Raw genomic sequence first — 21,233 nt, 5'->3', positions numbered from 1 at the left:
TGCTGGATAGAGTAATCTTGGATGTAGGTTCTTGCCTTTCATCAACTTGGAATACTTCTTTCCAGCCCTTTCTTGCCTGCAAGATTTCTTTTGAGGAATTGGCTGATAGTCTCATGGGAACTCCTTTGTAGGTAACTGTGTCCTTTTCTCTTGCCGCTTTTAAGATTCTCTCCTTCTCTTTTATCTTGGGTAATGTAGTTATGATGTGCCTTGGTGTGTTCCTCCTAGGGTCCAATTTCATAGGGACTCTCTGAGCTTCCTGGACTTCCTGGTAGTCTATTTCTTTTGCCAGATTGGGGAAGTTTTCCTTCATTATTTTTTAAAATAAGTGTTTGTTTTCTTGCCCTTCCTCTTCTCCATCTGGTACCCCTATGATTCATATGCTGGAACATTTAAAGTTGTCCCATAGGTTCCTAAGCCTCTCCTCATGTTTTTGAATTCTTGTTTCTTTATTCTGTTCCAATTGACTGTTTATTTCTTCCTTCTGCTCCAAACTGTTGATCTGAGTCCCAGTTTCCTTCCCTTCACTGTTGGTTCCCTGTACATATCCCTTTATTTCACTTTGCATAACCTTCATGTCTTCCTTTATTTTACAACCATATTCAGTCATTTCTGTGAACATCCTGATTACTATTGTTTTGAATTCTGCACCTGATAGATTGGCTATCTCCTCATCACTTAGTTCTCTTTCTGGAGTTTTGATCTGTTCTTTCATTTGGGCCACTATTTCTTTGTCTCTGCACACCTGTTACATTGCAAGGGGTGGAGCCGTAGGTATTCACCAGGGTGGGGCAACCCACATCACTGCGGTGTGGTGCTATATGTGGGGAACAAGTCTGAGAGGGAACAATGTGGCTTGCTCAGCTGTTTCCCTGCTTTCAGTCACTTCCACCACTACCCACAAGCAAACTGGGTCCTCCTGGTGCTGAATCCCAAGTGAATAAGTTTGCGTACATTCTAGGACTCTCTGAGTCCCTCTAGTGGACTCTCCTGTGAAACTAGGAGTTTCTCCTGCTGCTGCAACCCCAACAGATTTTTACAACCAGAGGTTTTGAGACTTTATTTCCCTGCCCTAGAACCCTGGGTTGTGCAGTTTGTCTCACTCCTCAATTGTTCCTCCCAGTTTACATACACACAAATGTGGCACTGACCTGTCTGCCAGCTGCCACTTTGCCATGTATACTGTCTGCTCTGGCTTCCCATCTCTGCCCCTGCTATCAGTGTGAATGAATGTTTCTTCTTTAACTCCTTGGTTGTCAGACTTCCATACAGTTTAGTTTTCTGGCAGTTCTGGTTCTTTTTTGTTTCTAAATGGGTTGTTGTCCTTTTTTTGGTTGCGCGAGGAAACAAAGTGTATCTACCTATGCCTCCACCTTGGCCAGAAGTCAACCTTCATATTCTGAATACTGTAAGAATTAAGTGACATAAAGATCAATGCAACCCTTGTTAAAAACATGGTATGAGATATATCTTTAAAAGGGTCAGTAGTTTGTGTAGATGTAGGGGAGAAAAGAAGTCTTTTTATCTTTTTAAATTTAACTTTATTTTGATTTTTAGAGACAGGAAAAGGGAGGGAGAAAGGAGGGAGAGAAACACTGATGGAAGAGAGAAATATCAGTTGGTTGCCTTCCTTATGCACCCTGACAGGAACGAAACCTGCAATCCAGGCACAGGCACATGGCGTGACTGAGAATCGAACCGGCAACCTTTCTGTTTGCAGAACGATGTCAAACCAACTGAACCACACCAGCTAAGGCAAAGCATTCATGTTGGGAAAGAGTAGGAGATGAAAATGAGAAGTATGGTTAGGTCCTGGTGTATGAAGGCTTTAACAGCCAGGCAGAACTATTATATATTGGAAGAGTAGAGTTGCAAATAAAAGAAGTTATAGACAAATTTGGCCACAGAATCCCAAGTGAATTAGAGGAAGGGAAATCTGCAGTCAAGGAGACAAGCTAGGAAGGAAGACGTTGCTTTCCTGAAAGAAGAGGTGATGAGGGCCTAGACTTTTCTCAGGACAATTGGAAAAGGAGAGCTAGACATGAATAATATTTCAAACAGGAATTCCTTAGGCTTTGGTGACTTTTGGCAGCTTTAGTAACTGGACAGAAGAAACCAAGTCTAAATACTCTACCATAAGTGGGCTGAAGCTTAATAGGTAATATAAATAAGAATGGGTAGACAAAGAGGTAGAAAAGCCTGGGTGAGGTCCTAAGTCACTCTAGGTGAGAGGGACATGGGGATGCAGGATCCTAGAGCAGGCAGGAATTAGATTGGAATTTCCCAGTGGGCATGGCATGGCATGTTAGTCTGTACAGAAGCTCAGTGAAAATAAGACTTTCTCTTCTAATTCCTTTGTACCTAAAAATTCCTCTTGGTGATTCCAGGGAATATTTTTGTGTTGAAGTGTCCAAAGAGTCCTAGAGCAAAGAAATTTGTCTGACTTTGTCCTAGTATTTGTCTTCTGGGGCAGTGGGAGTCAAACAGGAGCTTTTGAGCCATGGTGCCTGGTTTAAAATCCTGACTCCTCTGAGTAATTTTGGGCAAGATACTTAATGGTTCTATTCTTCAATTGTTTTCCTTTGTAAGATGGGGATAATAGTAGTCAGGGCTCCTCCTGGCTTATGTGGTTTTGTGTGAAGACAAAAGCTGTCTTTTCTGGGACAATAAAGTACCTAACTTCCACAACTGTACATGTTATCTCCAATAAATGTACCTGGTTCATATGGTTTTTTGGATAAATTTATGTATATAAAGTGTTCCAGCAGTTCTCAGCACAGAGTCAATACTCCATTAATAGTTTTTTTGGTGACACCTATTAAACATCGTAAGAACTAGTGTTTGGTGGTATGTATTGATATTTTGGGAAGTGGGGGATTAAATGGATTAATATGAGGTGGTTCCAGATGATCATACTTCTTTGAAATTGGATGAGTTCAGTAATGCCCTCACAACTTTCAAACATCTTATAACAATTGATATTATCATACTTAAAAGACAGTCTCATCTATCAAGAATTTTGAACATACCTCTAACTCTTGACTCAGTAATTCCACTCTTGGATCATGTCCTTAAGAGATGTACAAAGACCCTGGCTGGTATAGCTCAGTGGTTTGAGTGCTGGCCTGTGAACCAAAGGGTTGCTGGTTTGATTCCCAGTCAGGACGCATGCCTGGGTTGCAGGCCAGGTCCCGGTAGAGGATTCATGAGAGGCAACCACACATTGATATTTCTCTCTCTCTCTTGCTTCCTCCCTTCTCTTCTCTCTAAAAATAAATAAAATCCTTTAAAAAAAGAGATGTACAAAGAAATATATATTAGGTATGTTTGAAAAACTATCAGTAGCATACAGTCTAGTCACAACAATGAAAACGATGCATGACCCTCAGAGGAAATACATCAACATGTGAGAAGTGGTTCTTCCTGGGGCAGTGAGTTTTCATTTCTATATTTTCTTATTTTTTCCATATTTAAAATGTTTTACTTTTATAATCAAGAAAGATCTTTAAAAAATTATTTTTACTCTTATTAGAGGCATAAATATACCCATCTGCCAGTTTTAATGCACATTCCTTCCTTTCCACACACTTGCCAGGTTGTCTCGGGGTCAGAATGGGGCAACATGCTGGTGTGGGAAGCTGGCCTCATCAAAGTCGAGCTCTGTCGAACTGGAAGTAAGTCTTGTCACCAGGGTCCCATCAACCAGATAATGCTAGACGAGGGTGAAGTTATCACTGCTGGGTCAGATGGATGCGTTAGGGTAAGTTTTCCTGATACTTGCACAGTAGCACCCACATCTAAGCCTTACAGATCACTTGATTGGTTCTATCAGTTTTTTATTTCTCACAGCAGTCACTTTATGAAGGAGATTAGTGATTGTTTAGTCCCAGGTCAACTCATTTTAAATAATGCTTCTCTTGTGGTAAATATTTGAATTCTAGCCAAAATGAACTTACAGCATCTTAGTGCTGAAATTTTCTGAGGGAATCTTTTGTTATTTTGAGGGAATCTTTTTGTTGTTGAAATAGCAGTTTCATAAAACGAAAGCCCGTGTTAGCACAATATAAACAGTGGACACAGATGTCCTTCCAAAATGTCTGGTGTGAGTGGGTCATGTTCTAGGGTCAATAGTGCCAAACATTTGTTGGTTACTTTTTTACTGTGGTTGCCAATCAGGAATATACTCAAAGGTGAGATGAGAGGGTTTGGTTATGGGTGCTCCCAATCCTTGCACCAGACAGTAGTGAACTCACTTGTCCTCACTGGTGGACACCCTCCTGCATATAATATGGGCTAAGTTGGAACGTTGTTCCTCCTGGTTGTGGTCATACCTGTGCACGTGCGCCCTACTGTTGCTGACAAACCCAGAGATTCCTGATTTATTTGGCCCCCTTGGTGGGGATTCCACCTGGGACCTTTCATAAGAAAGTGGTAGTATCCTCTGGATAGTCTTAAGGATATATTATCAGAAGTAAGACTTTTTTAATGGCATGGTCATTGCTGACACCTATTGAGTTTACAATGTCTAACATATTGTTTATGCCATATCTTCTCCAGTCTGCCCTCTAATCATTGGCTTTTTGAACCCAAGTATAAATTTTTTACATTTGCTATATTAAACTTACTCTTATAAGATTTTACTCATTACTCTGAGAATCTTATATCCCTTATTATGTCATACAATATATTCCTCCATCCAAGGTATGTCAAGATACCCCAAACTGTTAAGATACCAAATGGAAGAAATCCTCAAGAGAAAAGAAGTTAAATATTTCACAGAGGATCCCTTCATGGACACTGCTAATTTCTAAGCTTGATTCCCTTTTCAAAGTCCACCCTCATCTCTTCAGTCCTTTTATGTTGAAATCTCTACCTCTCACCCCTTAGGAAAACTTACCCCAACTCCAGGCATTAGTCCAACCCCAGGACCTGGGCCTCCCGCTACAAGGCTAACCTATATGGGTCTACACCAACCCTCCCTGAAGTTACTTTCTCAGAGTCTCAGTTATTGAGTCCAGGCTAACACAGCAGGGTGTATCGACAGAACCATCCGGAGTGGGTTTTGGCACTTCACAGAGGAAGTCCTTCTAACTCTGCTGCGTGACATGGAACTATGCCCCCGCACCCTTCCTGTAGCATCCTGGCCTCCCATCCCAAGAACAACAATCCTTATCCAAATAATACAGTCTACATTAATGATAAGGAAGAGAAACAGTGTCTAATAAACACATCATCACATTCATTTTCTCTCTTTGTAATGAAGGTAGTGTTTGAATTATTAAGCAAAAACATCTACTTCCCCTTTCCAGGGGGCCTACTGGTGTATATGAAACAAGGCTTATTATGATATTTTGCTGAACAAGTGAACCATTTACTCCTTATGGTCACTCTCTGTGTAGAAAGACCTGTTACATATGTATTTTCAAACCTTGATATACAGATTGCTTTGGGCAAATTAGAATTCTTATTTGGAGCTGTATTTTCTCACAAATTTCTGTAAATACAAGGCATTTCTTTGCATTTCTTCTCTGGCCTAGAAAATATTAATTCAGAAACTGCTCTATGATTATTAAAGTATTTTCTTATTAATTTTATAAGATATGGGATTTTGAGACCATAGACACTGCTGATATTATAGATGACACTGGATTGCTAGAGATCGAGCCCATTAATGAACTTCAAGTAGACAAGAATGTTAAACTCTTCTCTATGATAAAAATGAATGAAACTGGAAATAACGTTTGGTTGGCTCAGGTAAGTTGCATTCTTCTCTCCTGGCTCTTTTAAAGTGACCTGGACATAAAATTAAAATAGTATTAAAATGTATTGTCACTATAAGTCTATTTTACCTTTAAGACTACTTTTGATAACCTGAAGAGTTCCTGAGTTTTGGTGTTTAATTGACTATATTATAATGCAGAAAACTTATTAGAATTTTTATTATGTTAAACTAACTGTAAGTATAATGAGATTGCTTTGTTTATTGGGTAGTGTTGTTCTAAGATATATAGAAGTTGATTTAGTTAAATTTCAGCCACACTTTAAAATATATGTAAGCTAATAATGTTATTGTTTCTTCTTTAAATCATAGGGATAAATTTTTTTTTCATTTGATAAAAGTTCATAATGATTAAGACAAAATCTTATTAGGCATTTAATTTTTTAGGATTCCAGTGGAGCCATATGGAAGCTTGACCTTAGTTTTTCAAATATCGTAAGTTGCCTATTTTCCTACTTTTCCTAGTTTTCATAGTAATAAATCTTTGTTATTCTTCCTTAAAAGATACTTTATTTTTCTCTGTAATTGATCATTGTCTCATCAAAAACTTGGTCAATATATCTGATTGCTGACAACTCATATTGTTTTTCTCTCTCTCTCTTCTTTCATTATTATTGTACATTTTAAGAGGTCTGTCTCATAGCAAAACTTATCAGAAAAGTGATCATGACAATGGCTAACATATAGTGCTTCCCAGTTTTCATAGACATAAGCTATTTGCATTGATATTATATCATGTACTCCTCATGACCGTACTATTTAGTGTGCAGGTGTTTGCCATCATCTCATTTTACTGATAAGAGAAATGGAAACTGGCATTCAAAGGGGCTTGTGCAAAATCACACAGCCACCAACTCTGTTTTTCCTAACTCCAAAGTCCAGTGTTCTTTCTAACCTATTATGCTTTTTCTTATTTCTCTTAGGATAAAATCACACATGTAGTTACAGGGTATTATTTGCAATTCTTTAAATTTGACTGTAATTCTATGTTAAGCTATCTTTGAATTTAATATAATTTTCATCTTTGTATGATCAGACACAAGATCCAGAATGCCTCTTCTCTTTCCATTCTGGAGCCATTGAAGCCTTGGCTGTCTCTCCCATCACTTACCTTATGGCAACTACAGCCTTGGACCGTAAGTAGGAGCTCCAGTATAATGACAATATAGCTTGTCCTTTTGTTTCACTTCAAATACATTTTTTTTGTTTGTAAAACATTAAAGAATTTGAGAATTTTTCCAAAAGGGAAATCTTGTAATGAAAGTGAGATGAGTTTTTGTGGAGGGGAGAGGGCATAAAATGCAGCAGCTGTGGTTATTGGGAGATGAACATAAGTATACAATCAGTAAGTGACTCATGAAGATGCTATTCATTTTGGTCTAATATATATTTGAGCTGTTCTTCTTTCTATCTCCTTTTTTTCTTCTTGATTTGCATAGAATCTATGTGGACTGTGCAAAGTGAAATTGATCAAAGTGAAATTGATCTACCAGCCAATCACCAGTTGTCTTTTCCTTTTTGACTTTAAATAATTTTTTATTTTACATTGACAGTTGACATACAATATTATACTAGTTTCAGGTGTACAACTCAATGATTAGACATTATATATCTTACTAAGTGATCACCCTGATAAATCTAATGCCCATCTGACACCATATCTAGTTGTTACAATATTATTGACAATGTTCCCTGCTCTGTACTTTACCTCCCCATGACTATTCTGTAACTACCAATTTATCCTCCTTAATCCCTTCACCTTTTTAACCCCTTCCCTACCCCCCTTCCATCTGGGAATAATCAAACTGTTCTCTGTATCTATGATTCTTTTTCTGTTCTGCTTGTTGGTTTATTTTATTTATTTATTTTTAGATTCCACATATAAATGAAATCATCTGGTATTTGTCTTTTCCCTATCTGACTTATTTTACTCAGCACAATACCCTCTAGATTCATTCATGTTGTTACAGATGGCCAGATTTCATTCTTTTTTATGGGTGAGTCATATTCCATCATATATACATATCACTTCTTTATTCATTCATCTATTGGTTGACATTTAGGTTGTTTTCATATCTTGGCTATTGTATATGATGCTGCAGTGAACATATGTATGTATGCATCTTTTTGATTTAGGGTTTCGATCTGGGTTTCTTCCAAGAAATACCCAGAAATGGAATTGCTTTGTTTCTTGTTGTCTTTTGTTATAGCCTTTGTTTTAAAGTCTACTTTGTCTAATATAAGTATTGCTACCCCAGCTTTTTAAAAATTTCCATTCATCTATTGATGGATACTTAGGCTATTTTCCTACCTTGGCTATTGTAAGTAATGATGCAGTAAACATATATATGTACGTATGTATCATTTTGATTTACTGTTTTGGGTTTCTTCCAAGAAATACCCAGAAATGGAATTGCTGGGTCCTTTGTTGTCTCTTATTATAGCCTTTATTTTAAAGTCCATTTTGTAGGACTTCTAGTCAAGATGGATGCATAGGTAGACGCACTTTGCCTCTTCACTCAACCAGAAGAAGAATTAAAATGAAACCTCAAAACAAATAATACCCAGAAGTGTCAGAAAACCAAACTGTATGGATATCTAACGACCAAGAATTTAAAGAAGCCACATTCATTTAGACAGGTAGCAGGAGTGGAGAGGCAAGGAGACCTGTTGTGGTGGTGGTGGGACAGGTGATCCCAGTCATGTGTGGTGGCTAAAAATTGGGAGGGATACCTTGGGAATGAGTGATCCCAGTCTCAGGCCAGACCACTCAGCCCAGGGTTGCAGTGCCCAGAAGGTAAGTCCCCATAACTTCTGGCTGTAAAAAGCAATGGGGGTTGCAGTGGTAGAAGAAACTTCTGGATTTTCAGGAGAGTCTGCTTAAAGGACCTTCACAGACTTAGAACATATGCAAACCTGCTCTGTCATTTACCACCAGGGCAACAGCTGGAAGGACACCAGTCTCATATGGGAAGTGGATGAAGTGACTGGAAATGGGGCTAGTGCTGGGCAAACCTCCAGAAGCTAGACAATGGCATTGTACCTTCTCTGAACCCTCCCCCACACAGAACCAAAAAGCAGTGAAGCAGGTTGTCCAGCCCTGGTGATTCCCTAAGGCTCCACCCCATACAACTTAACAGGTGCAGGAAGACAAGGAATCAAAGCAGCTCTACCTAATATGCAGAAGCAAACACAGGGAGGCTGCCAAATTGAAGAGACAAAGAAATAGGAACAAAACCCTAGGAGAAGAACTAAATGAAACACAGATAGCCAACCTCTCAGATGCAGAGTTCAAAACACTGTTCATCAGGATGCTCAGAAAACTTATTGAGTATGGCAAAAACATAAGGGAAGAAAAGAAGGTTACATTAAGTTAAATAAAGAAAAATCTACAGGGAACCAACAGTGAAGGAAAATAATCTGGGATTCAAATCAACAATTTGGAACATAAGGAAAAAATAAACATTCAACCAGAACAGAAAGAAGAAGCAAGTATTAAAAATAATGGGAATAGTATAAGAAGACTCTGGGACATCTCCAAACGTGTCAACATCTGAATCATAGGGATGCCAGAAGAAGAGGAACAACAAGAAATTGAAAACTTACTTGAAAAAATAATGAAAGAAAACTTCCCTAATTTGGTGAAGGAAATAGACATACAAATCCAGGAAGCACAGAAAGTCCCCAACAAGTTAGACTCAAAGAGGTCCACACCAAGGCACATTATAATTAAAATGCCAAAGTTTAAAGATAAAGAGACAATCTTAAAAGCATCAAGAGAAAAGCAGAGAGTTACCTACAAAGGAGTTCCCATAAGACTGTCAGCTGATTTCTCAAAAGAAACTTTGCAGGCTAGAAGGGACTGGCAAGAAGTATTCAAAGTGATGAAAAGCAAAGACCTACAACATAGTTTACTCTATCCAGCAAAGCTGAAATTTAGAAAGGAAGGGAAGATAAAGTGCTTCCCAGACAAAGTAAAACTAAAGGAGTTAATCATCACAAAGCCATTATTATATGAAATGTTAAAGAGACTTATTTAGGAAAAAGAAGATAATCACAACTATGAACATTAAAGTGGCAACAAATTCAAATCTATCAACAACTGAATCAAACTAACTAAGCAAACATCCAGAACAGGAACAGAATCATAGACATGGAGGTCATTTGGAGGGTTATCAGTTAGGAGAGGGAAGGGGGAGAACAGCGGGAGAGGTCCAGGGAATAAGAAGCATAATTGGTAGGTACAAAATAGACAGGAGGATGTTAAATAGTATAGGAAATGGAGAAGTGCATGGTGATGTGCATATGAACTAAGGAGGGGGATTTGTGGAGGGAATGGGGATACTGGGTAGAGGGGGGCAACAGGGGAGAAAAATTGGGACAACTATAATAGCAAACTCAAGAAAATATACTTCAAAAATACAGTCCATTTTGTCTAGTATAAGTATTGCTACCCCAGCTTTTTTCATTTTTGTTTTTATGAAATATCTTTATCCATCCCTTTCCTTTCAGTCTGTGTGTGTCTTTCTCTCTGAAGTGAGTCTCCTGTGAACAGCATATGTAAGGGTGCTGTTTTGTTTTCCATTCAGCCTCCATATGTCTTTTGATTGGAACATTTAATCCATTTCCTTTCAAAGAAATTGGTGATAGATATGTATTTATTGCCATTTTATTATTCATATTTTAATTTCTTCTTTTCTTCTGCAACATTTAACATTTCTTGTAATAATGGTTTGGTGGTGATGTACTCCTTTAGCTTTTTCTTGTCTTGGAAGGTTTTTATCTGTCCATCAGTCATAAATGATAGCTTTGCTGGGTAGAGTAATCTTGATTTAGGTTCTTGCTTTATATCACTTTAAATATTTCATACCAATTACTTCTGGCCTGCAAAGTTTCTGATGAGAAATCAGCTGACAGTCTTGTTCAGTTCCCTTATAAGTAACCACCTGCTTTTTTTCTTGCTGCCCAGTCAAGGGTATGCATAGAAATTTTTGACTAAGGAAAGGTTATTGAATTATCAGTTGACTTAGTTATTTGTGAAATTTCTTGTTATAATGCTCAACATGTAAAGAGAGCCAAAGTTATTTTAAAATGGATTATGTTTACATTTTTTTCTTTTAAAACTGTCTTTCTGTAGGCTCTGTTCGAATCTATGATTTTGCCAGCAAAACTCCTTTGACTCATGTGAAATTCAAACAAGGAGGCACTGCCCTTGCTTGGGTTCCTCGACTGGTAAGTTTACTATAATGAACTTCTACAAGATTCTATTAATAAATATAGGATAACAGTGCTATTTATGGGAAATACAGATATTTTCTATCTCTGGATTTCAGAGAAGAATACAAATTTTAAGTTAGTTTATTCATTAGAATGTGATAGAAATCATACCATGACCTTCCTATTGTGATTTTGGTCCTGTTTTAATGAAAATTTATTTTTATGCCACCTGCAGAATAGTAGTGGTTCTGTGTTACAAAGTCATTGCCAACAGAACTTTTGTATGTGTCCTCTCTCTGCCTGGCTCTGATTTCATTCATTCTGTTTATATTTCCAGCATGCCTACTAAGTGCTGGACTTTGTTCTGGATTCTGGGACTATAGCAGTGGACAAAGACAACATGCTTGCCCTCATTGTGTCTTGCACTGTAGTGAGAGATAGGAGGCAGAGACAGACACTAAACAATGAGTAAAACTGGTGGTATGTTAGATAATGATAAGAGCTATGGGGGAAATTTTAGGCAGAGCCAGGGAGTTGTTCTTTCTAGTCATCTGTTGTTGTGTAACAAGCTACCACAAAATGTAGTGGTAAAAAACAGCAATTATTTTGTTTTGCTCTGTAGATTGAGAATTCAGACAGATGACAGCTGGGATGGGTTATGTCTGCTTCATGGTGTCTGGGACCTCAGCAGGGAAGACCTGGATAGCTGGGTCCTGGAACCATCTAAAAGCTTCTGTATGTTAGGTCTGGCACCTGGGTTAAAGGCTGGACTAAGCTGGGGCATCAGCAGAAGTGCTTACCTAACGTTCCCTCTGTGTGGATTGGGCTTCGTTACAGCATAGTGGCCTCGGGGCAGTTACACACTTCTTACCCCATAGCTCAGGGCTCCAAGATCTAGGATCCTAACAACAAGGCAGAAGCCGCTGGCCTTCCCAGCCTCTGGAGTCACATCATGCCACTTGTACCATATTCTGTTTGTTACAGAACAGACCAGGGTGGGGGGTGGCTGAACGATATAAAAGGACCCCTTTTTCTCTGGGGGTTTCCTCCTCCATACTAGGCTCACTTTGCCTGCTACCAGAAGAAAGACGTTTCTCAATGTCAGAGACTGGTGAAAAGGAAAAGAGTTATTGTTTATTTAAAAGTTATACAGACTAAAATACCCACAGTTAAAATACTCAGTTATAGAATACCCACAAACACACACAGTCCTTCCTTCTCCCTCTGCCCAGTCTAGGGTACCATATCTCAGGAAAGTAGAAGTCTGTGATTTAGGCTCCTGGCACCATCCATGTGGCAAAAAGGGAGCCTTCCAAAGCCACATGGTCCTGACTCTTACTCAAGCCTCATGGTCCCTGAAAAGACATGTGTTCCCAAAAAGAGACGCCAAATGGCTGCCATGCCTGGGTTTAAATCCCACTGCCAATCTTCCTCTGCAGCCCCATTTCCAGCTCCTCCCACAATTGGCCACAGCTGCCAGCATTCTGGGCCTGTGTGGCCCTATGGTGTGGAGCCAATTATCTCCAAGCTCTTCTGGACCCCATTACAAATCCCTATTTGAGGCCCTCCTCTTGGCTGCACCCTGTTACACATTGGGTGAAGCAGTCACAAACTCCATCCAGATTAAAGGGGGAGGAACTTAATGGCCCATCTTTTCAGGGGAGGCATGTCAAATACTTTGCAGCTATGTGTTTTATTTTTAATATCTTTTTGTAAAATCTGCTCCTGAGGATATGTTTTTATTGATGGGGGGAGGGGGGAGAGAGAGAGAGAGAGAGAGAGAGAGAGAGGGAAATGGAGAGAGAGAAAGAGAAAGAGAGAAAGAAAGAAAAGAAAGAAAAGAAAGGAAGAAAGAAAGGAAGAAAGAAAGAAAGAAAGAAACAGCAATGTGAGAGAGAAATATTGATTGGTTGCTTCCTGTACATGCCCTGACCAGGAGTCAAACCCACAACCTTTTGATATACAGATGATGCTCCAACCAACTGAGCCACCCAGCCAGACTTTGCAGCCATGTTCTTTGAAATTCGAGTATTTTGGGAATGTTTTATCCTTACTATTTTGGGTTGAAATAAAAAAAAAAGGAAAGGAAATGGCCCTGGCTGGTGTAGCTCAGTGGATTGAGCATGGACCTGCAAACCAAAGGGTCACCGGCTTGATTCCCAGTTAGGGCACATGCCTGGGTTGCAGGCCAGGTGCCCAGTAGCGGGGCAAGAGAGGCAACCACATATTGATGTTTCTCTCCCTCTCTCTCTCCCTTCACCTCTCTCTAAAAATAAATAAATAAAACCTTAAAAAAAGAAAATGTTCCAGGCTCAAAGTAGATGCAGAGAAAGCTGGAATGGAGGGGAATTTCATGACAGGATTAAGATTAAAAGGAGAATTTAGGCCAACGATTAGAGGCAGAACAATGATTAGGCTGGAACAAGTAGAAACCACAGCATATTTGAATTACCATCCTGGCTCATTCTTTTTTTTTTTAATAGAATTCATTGGGGTGACACTGGTTAACAAAATTATACAGGTTTCAGGTATGCAATTCTATAATACATCATATCTTTATACTCTTACTGAAGTCTTTAAAATATGGCCCAAGTATTTGAATTGTTTATTCAGATGGTTTTGTGATGTCCATAGAATGTTTCCCATTTTAGCCTTTCATCCAAGTAATGATCATATGGATATTGTACTAGAATTTTGAAATGCTCCTTTCCATACTTCCTGGCTTCTGGAAAATTCCACATCATTCTTGACAACTGAGTTTAGGTCAAACATCATTTTCTCTGCATAGCTCTTTGTGACCCCACTTTCAAACAGAGCGTGTTCCTTCTTCTGTTATTTTTTTTTAAGGATTGCGTACATGCTTCTTTTAGAGCACTTAGCACAACATAATAAGATGATTTGCTTTATTGTGTTTCCTTCCCACAAGACTGTTCTTCATGACAGTTATACCTATTCTTGGTACCTCCAGTGCCTCCACAGTTACTGGTACCTTTGACAGTTAGTACATGGTTGCTGGATTAACAACATTCAACTGGAGTTGAATGTAGTAGTTTTCTTATTTCCAATATTCTCATAATTGCCTGGCCTCAGGAAAGATACCTCTGCTCAAGAGAATACCATGGCTGCCACCCTTCTCTGGAGTGCCTTTCAAGACAACAGACACAGAGCATTCTGACATTGCCAGGTTCACATCTCCAGCCTAGACTTCTCCTCTAAGCTGCAGACTATATGTCATCTCTATTTTGGGATCTCCAGGGCACCTCAAATTCAACATGGCCAAGACCAAATGAATGATTTTCTGCTTGCCCCAGCCATTCCTCCTTCCAAAACAATGATATCAGCAACAAACCACACACACACCTGGCTCCCTTCCAGTGTTTCCTGACTCAGTTTATGTCTTAGTTGTCCTCGACACCTCCCCTGTCCTCATTCCTCATATCCAGTCATTACCAATAGGGCCATTATACTTCTCACTAAAATACATCTACATCCCTCATCTCCACTACATCTCCACCTCAGACCAAGTGACCACAATCATTGTCCTAGAGTATGGCAGCGTCTCTTCAAAGGATGCTGAAAAAGTCTCCTGGCCTCCTAGCCGGCCATCTCAGATCTACTTTCCACACAGCAGCGAGGATGACTTTTCTGAAATAGCAAATCTGATCATGTTACTTCCCACCCCCAGCCCCCAACTAAAAACCTTTTGATTGCTTCCCGCTCCTCTTGGGATGAAGACCATGCCTACCGGGCCAGGGCCACATAAGGCACCTTATGGCCCAGTGCCTGCTCGTCTCCCTCTCTAGCCTCCTGTGGAAGCACCACTCCCTCCCTCAGTCTGCTCTACTCAAATCAACTTTTTCCGCAGAGTTACTTGTGTTACTGGCCCATGACTTCTGCACAAGCTATATCCCCTCCCAGGGTGCTTCTCCTGCCTTCCTGTTTGTTAACTCCTGGGCCTCTTTCTCATCTCTACCCTACCATCTCTTCCTTACGGAAGTCCTCAGTCTAGGTCAGCTTCTTTGTTCTGTGCTCTCAGAGAATATGCTTCTTTCCTTTAGCACTCATTTCAGTTCATAATTCCTCACCCATTTGTGTGATTAGTGTCTGCGTTTCCCACTAGACCATACATTCTGTGGCACCAGGGCCTGAGGCTGGTTACGCTCACCCTTGAGCTGCTAGTGACAGGCGCCTGACATGCAGTAGACAGACACTCGGCCAACATGCGTTCAGCAAGTATTTGAACTGCCATTGTCTCCCTGCCTGACAGACAGCAGGGACAGGATCTGTCCTAGACCAGAGGGAAGTCCGAGGACGCACTATAAGGCATTACTGAAGGGCACCATTGTTAAATTACTGAAGTCTAAGCAAGTACAGAGGTATCTGTTATGCAGTACAACTTTCCTAATCAACTAATTGTAATCAACTAATTTCGGATTTCTTGTGTTTAATTTGTGTCCAAGGTTAGCTACACTGGAGCACAGATTGTTGTAGGATTTGAAGATGGAGTTGTTCGAATTCTTGAACTTTATGATCCAAAAGGGCTCACAATTTTTGCAGGACGGAAGAAATTTTTAGATGCAGATCTCCATTTGAAACATGTTTTCAAACCCCATACCACTTACGTCACCGCATTAGCCTTTGAACGTGATGGAGAAATTCTGGCCACAGGGGTGAGGACTAGATTTTTTCTTTTCTATTGCACTTGCAAGCTTAAACTTGACTTTCAGAACCACATACTGGAATACATGATTAGTCTGTCAATTGCTTTTATGGGGAAAATGAAGTAAATATTTTGAAATAAGAATTTTCCCAGAATAATCTGGGATATATGATCATTGTAGGTATAAGTGTACAGTGGGTATACTGTAGCTATTAAATTCTTCTTGGTACTTTATGGAATGGATTTCATAATAATACAAATTTGGCTGATATTTCTCATTTTCTTAGAGTAAAGATAAAACTGTGTTCTTCTTTGAAGTGGAAAAGGATTATAAACCAATTGGTTATATTACTACTCCTGAACCTGTTTGCCAGTTAATGTGGTCTGGGGTATCTCATGTAAGTAATTATTATTTGTCCTCACACTTAAATCTTAATTATTATGCAGTGATATGATCTAGAATAGCAGGTGCAGTTATTATCCTTACTCCTGGGTCCTGCATTGAGGGACCAGGGGGCTGCTCCCCTTGGCTATAGTGCACCCTCTCTTCTCACTACCATACTCGGATTCGTTGGTCACAGTGCCCTCAGAAAACCCTGGGTCATATCAGGCTTTGCTTCAACAATGGTGCCTTTAGCCAAGTACTCAGTATGTCAGAATATGTAGACTTGGGTCTGTCAGTCCTTCTGACATTCAGAAGTTCCGTTGTAAATTGTAAGTGTACTTGTTCTCATTCTTTGTCTTTTTACTTCTCTTCTGCCCCACTTTACCTCCATTTTCTCTTCTAATGTCCCATTGCCTCTTTTCTAACAACAACTGGTGATTTAGTGTTGATACTAATCTTGTGGAATGTCTATAATTTCCCTGAGTTTGAGCCTAGGAGAGGTCAGTCATCTGATTAGTGATTGACTGTCTAAGCCAGGTGCTGTCCTAGGTTCCAGGATAATAATAAAACTGATGAACTGCATAGAAGTGATATCAGGATTATTGACATACATCTATAATCTGTTTTAAGATCTTCTAAACAAAAGGGCTGTAAAAATGTAGTAGTATCTAGAAAAATGTCTTTTAAAATTAACAATGCTCATTGTTTTTTAAAACTCATTTATTTTTCAATTGGAATTGACATACAATATTATATTAGTTTCAAGTGTACAACATAGTGATTGGACACTTATATAACTTATGAAGTATTCCCCCCAATAAGTCTAGTACCCATCTGACACCATACAGTAGTTATTGGTGTATAACTGACTATATTCCCTATGCTGTACTTTATGTCCCCATGACTGTTTTGAAACTTCTAATTTGTACTTTTTAATCCCTTCACCTTTTTTACCCATTCCCCTAACCCCCTTCCCTCTGGCAACACTCAAAATGTTCTCTGTATCTATAAGTCTGTTTCTTTTATGCTTGTTTATTTTGTTTTTTAGATTCCACATACAGTGAAATCATCTGGTATCTGTCTTTCCCTGTCTCACTGACTTCACTCAGCACGACACCCTCTAGGTTCATGCATGTTGTTGCAGATGGCAAAATGTCATTGTTTTTATGGATGAATCATATTCCACTGTATATATGTACCACTTCTATTTTACTCATTCATCTGTTGATGGACACTTAAGTTGCTTCCATGTATTGGATATTGTAAATATGCAGTGAATATATGGATGCCTATGTCTTTTCTATTTAGTGCTCTGGGTTTCTTTAGATAATTAGCCAGAAGTGGAATTGCTGGGTCCTTCTTTGTCTCCTGTTGTATAGCCTTTGTTTTAAAGTCCATTTGACTGATGTACTATTGCAACCCTAATTTTTTGTTTCTATTTGCATGAAATACATCTTTCCATCCTTTTAGTTTCAGTCTGTTGTGTCTTTGAGCTGAAGTGAGTTTCCTGTGAATAGTATATGTAAGGGTCTCATTTTGTTATCCACTCAGCCACCATATGTCTTTTGATTGGAGCATTTAATCCGTTTGCATTTAAAGTGATTATTGATAGATATGTATTTGCCATTTTGTTATTCATATTTTTTATCATTTTTTCTTCTTCTAGAAGACCCTTTAACATTTCTTGTTACACTGCATTGGTGATGATGTACTCCTTTAGCTTCTTGTCTGGGAAGCTCTTTATTTGTCCTAAAATTCGAAATGATAGCTTTTCTGGGTAGAGTAAGCATGGTTGTAGGTTCTAGGTTTTCATCACTTTGAATATTTCATGCCAGTTTCTTTTGGCCTGGTATTTGGGATGATGCTCCAACCAGCTGAACCACCCAGCCAGGCCTATGGAAGGATTTTAAAAATGCATTGAATTTCTTCTGTAGATACAGGACTGGTAACGTGCTAAAATAACTCCCAACCTCCAATTTTATACATAGTGGTAGTATCTTTCAAACTGAAAGTTAAATTGAAAACAAATGTGACTCTTTGCATGACATGAACAGATCTTGTTCCTGTGCAGCTTAGAGTTGTGTAAATGCTTTGAAGGCAAAGGCCCAACAGAATGTCAGTATCACTTATCTTGTATTTTCCTTTTCTATGAGATCATGTCCCTCAAGTCCTGACTTTCTTGTATTGTAGCTTTGCACTTCATTTTTGTCTCCTCATCTGTGAGGGAATGCCTGAAATCTAGGATACTGCATTTTATTTGGCTTCTAGGTCCCACGCATTAAGTTGGTAAACACCCTTAGAAGAAAGTTGCAGCAATTATGTAGCTCACTTCTCTGAGCTTCCTTCTCCCTGGGATCTTGGCCCTTAGAGTTGTGGCTGTACCAGTCTCTCTCTGGTGTCTTGAATTGCCTTTTTAAAAATCTTTATTGTATTTTTTTCCATTACCATTCAGTCCCCTTTATACACACCTCCCCCTCAGCAATCCCCATACTGTTGTCTATGTCCATGAGTCCTTTTTCCTTTTTGCTCGATCCCTCCACCCCCTGACTTCCCCTCCCCACTGAACTGCCTTAGCAAACTTTTCATGTTATTGAATTCCTTTTGCTAATATTGTATTAGGATTTTAAATCTAGGTTCAAAGAAGAGATTGGGCTATAATTTTTTTTTTAAAGAATTTATTTATTTATTTTTAGAGAGGGAAGGGAGGGAGGGAGGGAGAGAGAGAGAGAGAGAGGGGAGAGAGAGAGAGAGAGAGAGAGAGAGAGAGAGAGAGAGAGAGAGAGAGAGAGAGAGAGAGAGAGAGAAACATCTATGTGCGGTTGCTGGGGGTTATGGCCTGCAACCCAGGAATGTACCCTGGCTGGGAATCGAACCTGGGACACTTGGGCTATAATTTTTTGTCATCATAATCCATCATCTGGTTAGTTATTAAGGTTATTTTATCTCCTAAAATAAGTTGGAAAGTGCTCCTTTTTCTATTCTCTTAGAGAGTTTGTGTTATATTAGAATTTTGAATGTTTGGCAGACTTAGTGGTAGAGCCATGTGAGGATGGGGTATTTTTTTAGATGATTTTAAAGAATTGATTCAGTGTCTTCAATGACTATGGTGATATTTAGATCTAGTCCTTAGTTCTTTTTAGTTTTTTGAAGTATAATTGACATACATTATATTAGTTATATTGTACAGGTATACAATTAATAATTCATTATTTGCATACATTGTGAAATGATTACCACAATAAGTCTAGTTAACATCTGTCACCATACAGAGTTAACAATTTTTTATTGGGAACTTTAAAAAACCTACTCTTTTAGCAACTTTCAAATATGCGGGTGCTAATATTCAGTATAGTCACCATGCTGTACATTACATTCCCATGACTTATTTTATAATTGAAAGTTTGTACATTTTGACCCTCCTTTATTTATTTTGCCCACCTTCTTACTCAGGCCACTACCAATCTGTTTTCAGTATCTATGAGTTTGGTTTTATTTTTTTGGTTTTATTTTGTTTTGTTTTGTTTTAAGGTTCCACATGTAAGTGAGAACATATGGTATTTGTCTTTCTCTGTATGACGTATTTCACTTAAGATATGCTACCAGGGTTCATCCATGTTTTCACAAACAGGAAGATTTTATTTTTTTATCTCTGAATAATATTACATTGTGTATGTGTGTATGCCACATTTTATTTATCCATTGATGGACACTTAGGGCTTTTTCTCCATGTTTTAGCTATTGTAAATAATACTTCAAATTAGTATTTTTGTTTTTTGTGGATAAATACCCAGAAGTGGATTGCTGGATTATGTGGTAGTTCTCTTTTTAATCTGTGGAATCTTTAACTTATAGTGGCTACATCAATGTATGTTCCTACCAATAGCACCCAAGGCTTTCCTTTTCTCCACATCCTAGCCAGCATTTCTTGACTTTTTGATGATAGTAGCCATTTTAACAGGTGTGAGGTAATAGCTTATTGTGGTTTTGATTTGCATGTCCTTGATGATTAGTGATGTTGAGCATATTTGTATATATCAACCTCTTTCTTTTGAGTTTTCAAATGTATGATCTGTAATTTTACAATATTCTTAATATTACAAGATCTTTTGGGTTGTTCTTTTTTCCATTTTTATATTGGTTATGTGATCTTTCCCTTCCTTCCTTTCTCTTTCCCTCCCCCTTTCTTGCTTAATTGAATCTGAAACCTCTTAGTGCACAGGATGGCACTCCAACCCACTGAGCAACCTGGCCAAGGCTGTTCTGGTGCTTTTTTTTTGTGATTATCATTAGGTTTATGGAAAGACAATTTCATACATACAGTAGTCCTTTTTCTTTTGAATACATCTAATTTCCATCCTCTTTTGCAAATTCAGACCTTTACCCCCTTCCCTGTTTATATTTCTGTTGTCACAAATTATTCTTGTTTATCCTGGAAGCTTGCTGGTGATCTTATGCATAATTTTGTGACATTTTGTTCTTTGTTTCAGATGGAATAACCCCCTTGAGTATTTCCAGCAGTAGGGTCTTCTGGTGATAAATCCCCTCAGCTTCTGGATGCCTGGAAAAGTCTTTATTTCTTTTTTTGTATCTAAAAGGTAGTTTGGCTAGATATATTGTTCTTGGCTGTAATTTCCCTCTTCTAGTCATTTGAATATTTGGTTCCACTCTCTTCTAGCATGTAGTTTCAGCTGAGAAGTTCAATGATAATCTAATGGGTTTTTCTGTACAGGTTACTTTCTTCTTCTCCTTGGTTGCCTTGAGAATTCTTTGTCATTAATTTTTAACAGTTTTAATACAATGTGCCTTGGATTAGGCCTTTTTTGATAGAGGTAATTAGATATTCTGTTTGCTTCTTGGATTCAAGGATTTAGTTCTTTCCATAGGTTTGGGAAGTTCTCATCAACTATTTGTTTAAATAGACTTTCTGTATCCTTTGCTTTCTCTTCTTCTTCTGGTTGGCCTGTTATTGTTACATCGCTCTTTTAGATGGAGTCACACAGTTCTTGTAGAGTTCTCTCATTCTTTTATGCTTAACTCTCTTCTCTGCTTCATTTCTGGATTTCTATCTTTTATATTACTAGTTCTTTCCTCCATCTGTTTGACTCTGTTTCCTATGCTTGCTAGTTCATTCTTGATCTCTTTTTATTGAGTTCTTTATCTCCAGAATTACTGTTTTGTTCTTTTTTAAAAGT

The 21,233-nt window shown here is 38.6% G+C and overlaps 1 protein-coding gene across 1 annotated transcript in view; it reads left to right on the top strand.

Moving 5' to 3' along the window:
* The window catches only part of CFAP44 (cilia and flagella associated protein 44), a 116,763-nt gene that overhangs the window by 29,335 nt on the left and 66,195 nt on the right, over positions 1–21,233 (top strand). The window contains exons 9-15 of the mRNA XM_045851498.1: positions 3,596–3,760; positions 5,599–5,754; positions 6,167–6,214; positions 6,816–6,915; positions 10,917–11,011; positions 15,457–15,666; positions 15,944–16,054. Of these exons, the coding sequence (XP_045707454.1) occupies positions 3,596–3,760; positions 5,599–5,754; positions 6,167–6,214; positions 6,816–6,915; positions 10,917–11,011; positions 15,457–15,666; positions 15,944–16,054 (885 nt within the window). The remainder of the gene's footprint in view (positions 1–3,595; positions 3,761–5,598; positions 5,755–6,166; positions 6,215–6,815; positions 6,916–10,916; positions 11,012–15,456; positions 15,667–15,943; positions 16,055–21,233) is intronic.

The sequence above is a fragment of the Phyllostomus hastatus genome, unplaced genomic scaffold, assembly GCF_019186645.2.
Source record: "Phyllostomus hastatus isolate PE091 unplaced genomic scaffold, TTU_PhHast_1.1 phas_contig_86, whole genome shotgun sequence".
Taxonomy (NCBI): domain Eukaryota; kingdom Metazoa; phylum Chordata; class Mammalia; order Chiroptera; family Phyllostomidae; genus Phyllostomus; species Phyllostomus hastatus.
The sequence above is the reverse complement of the archived record's forward strand: the minus strand, read 5'-3'. Positions and strand labels throughout refer to the sequence as shown.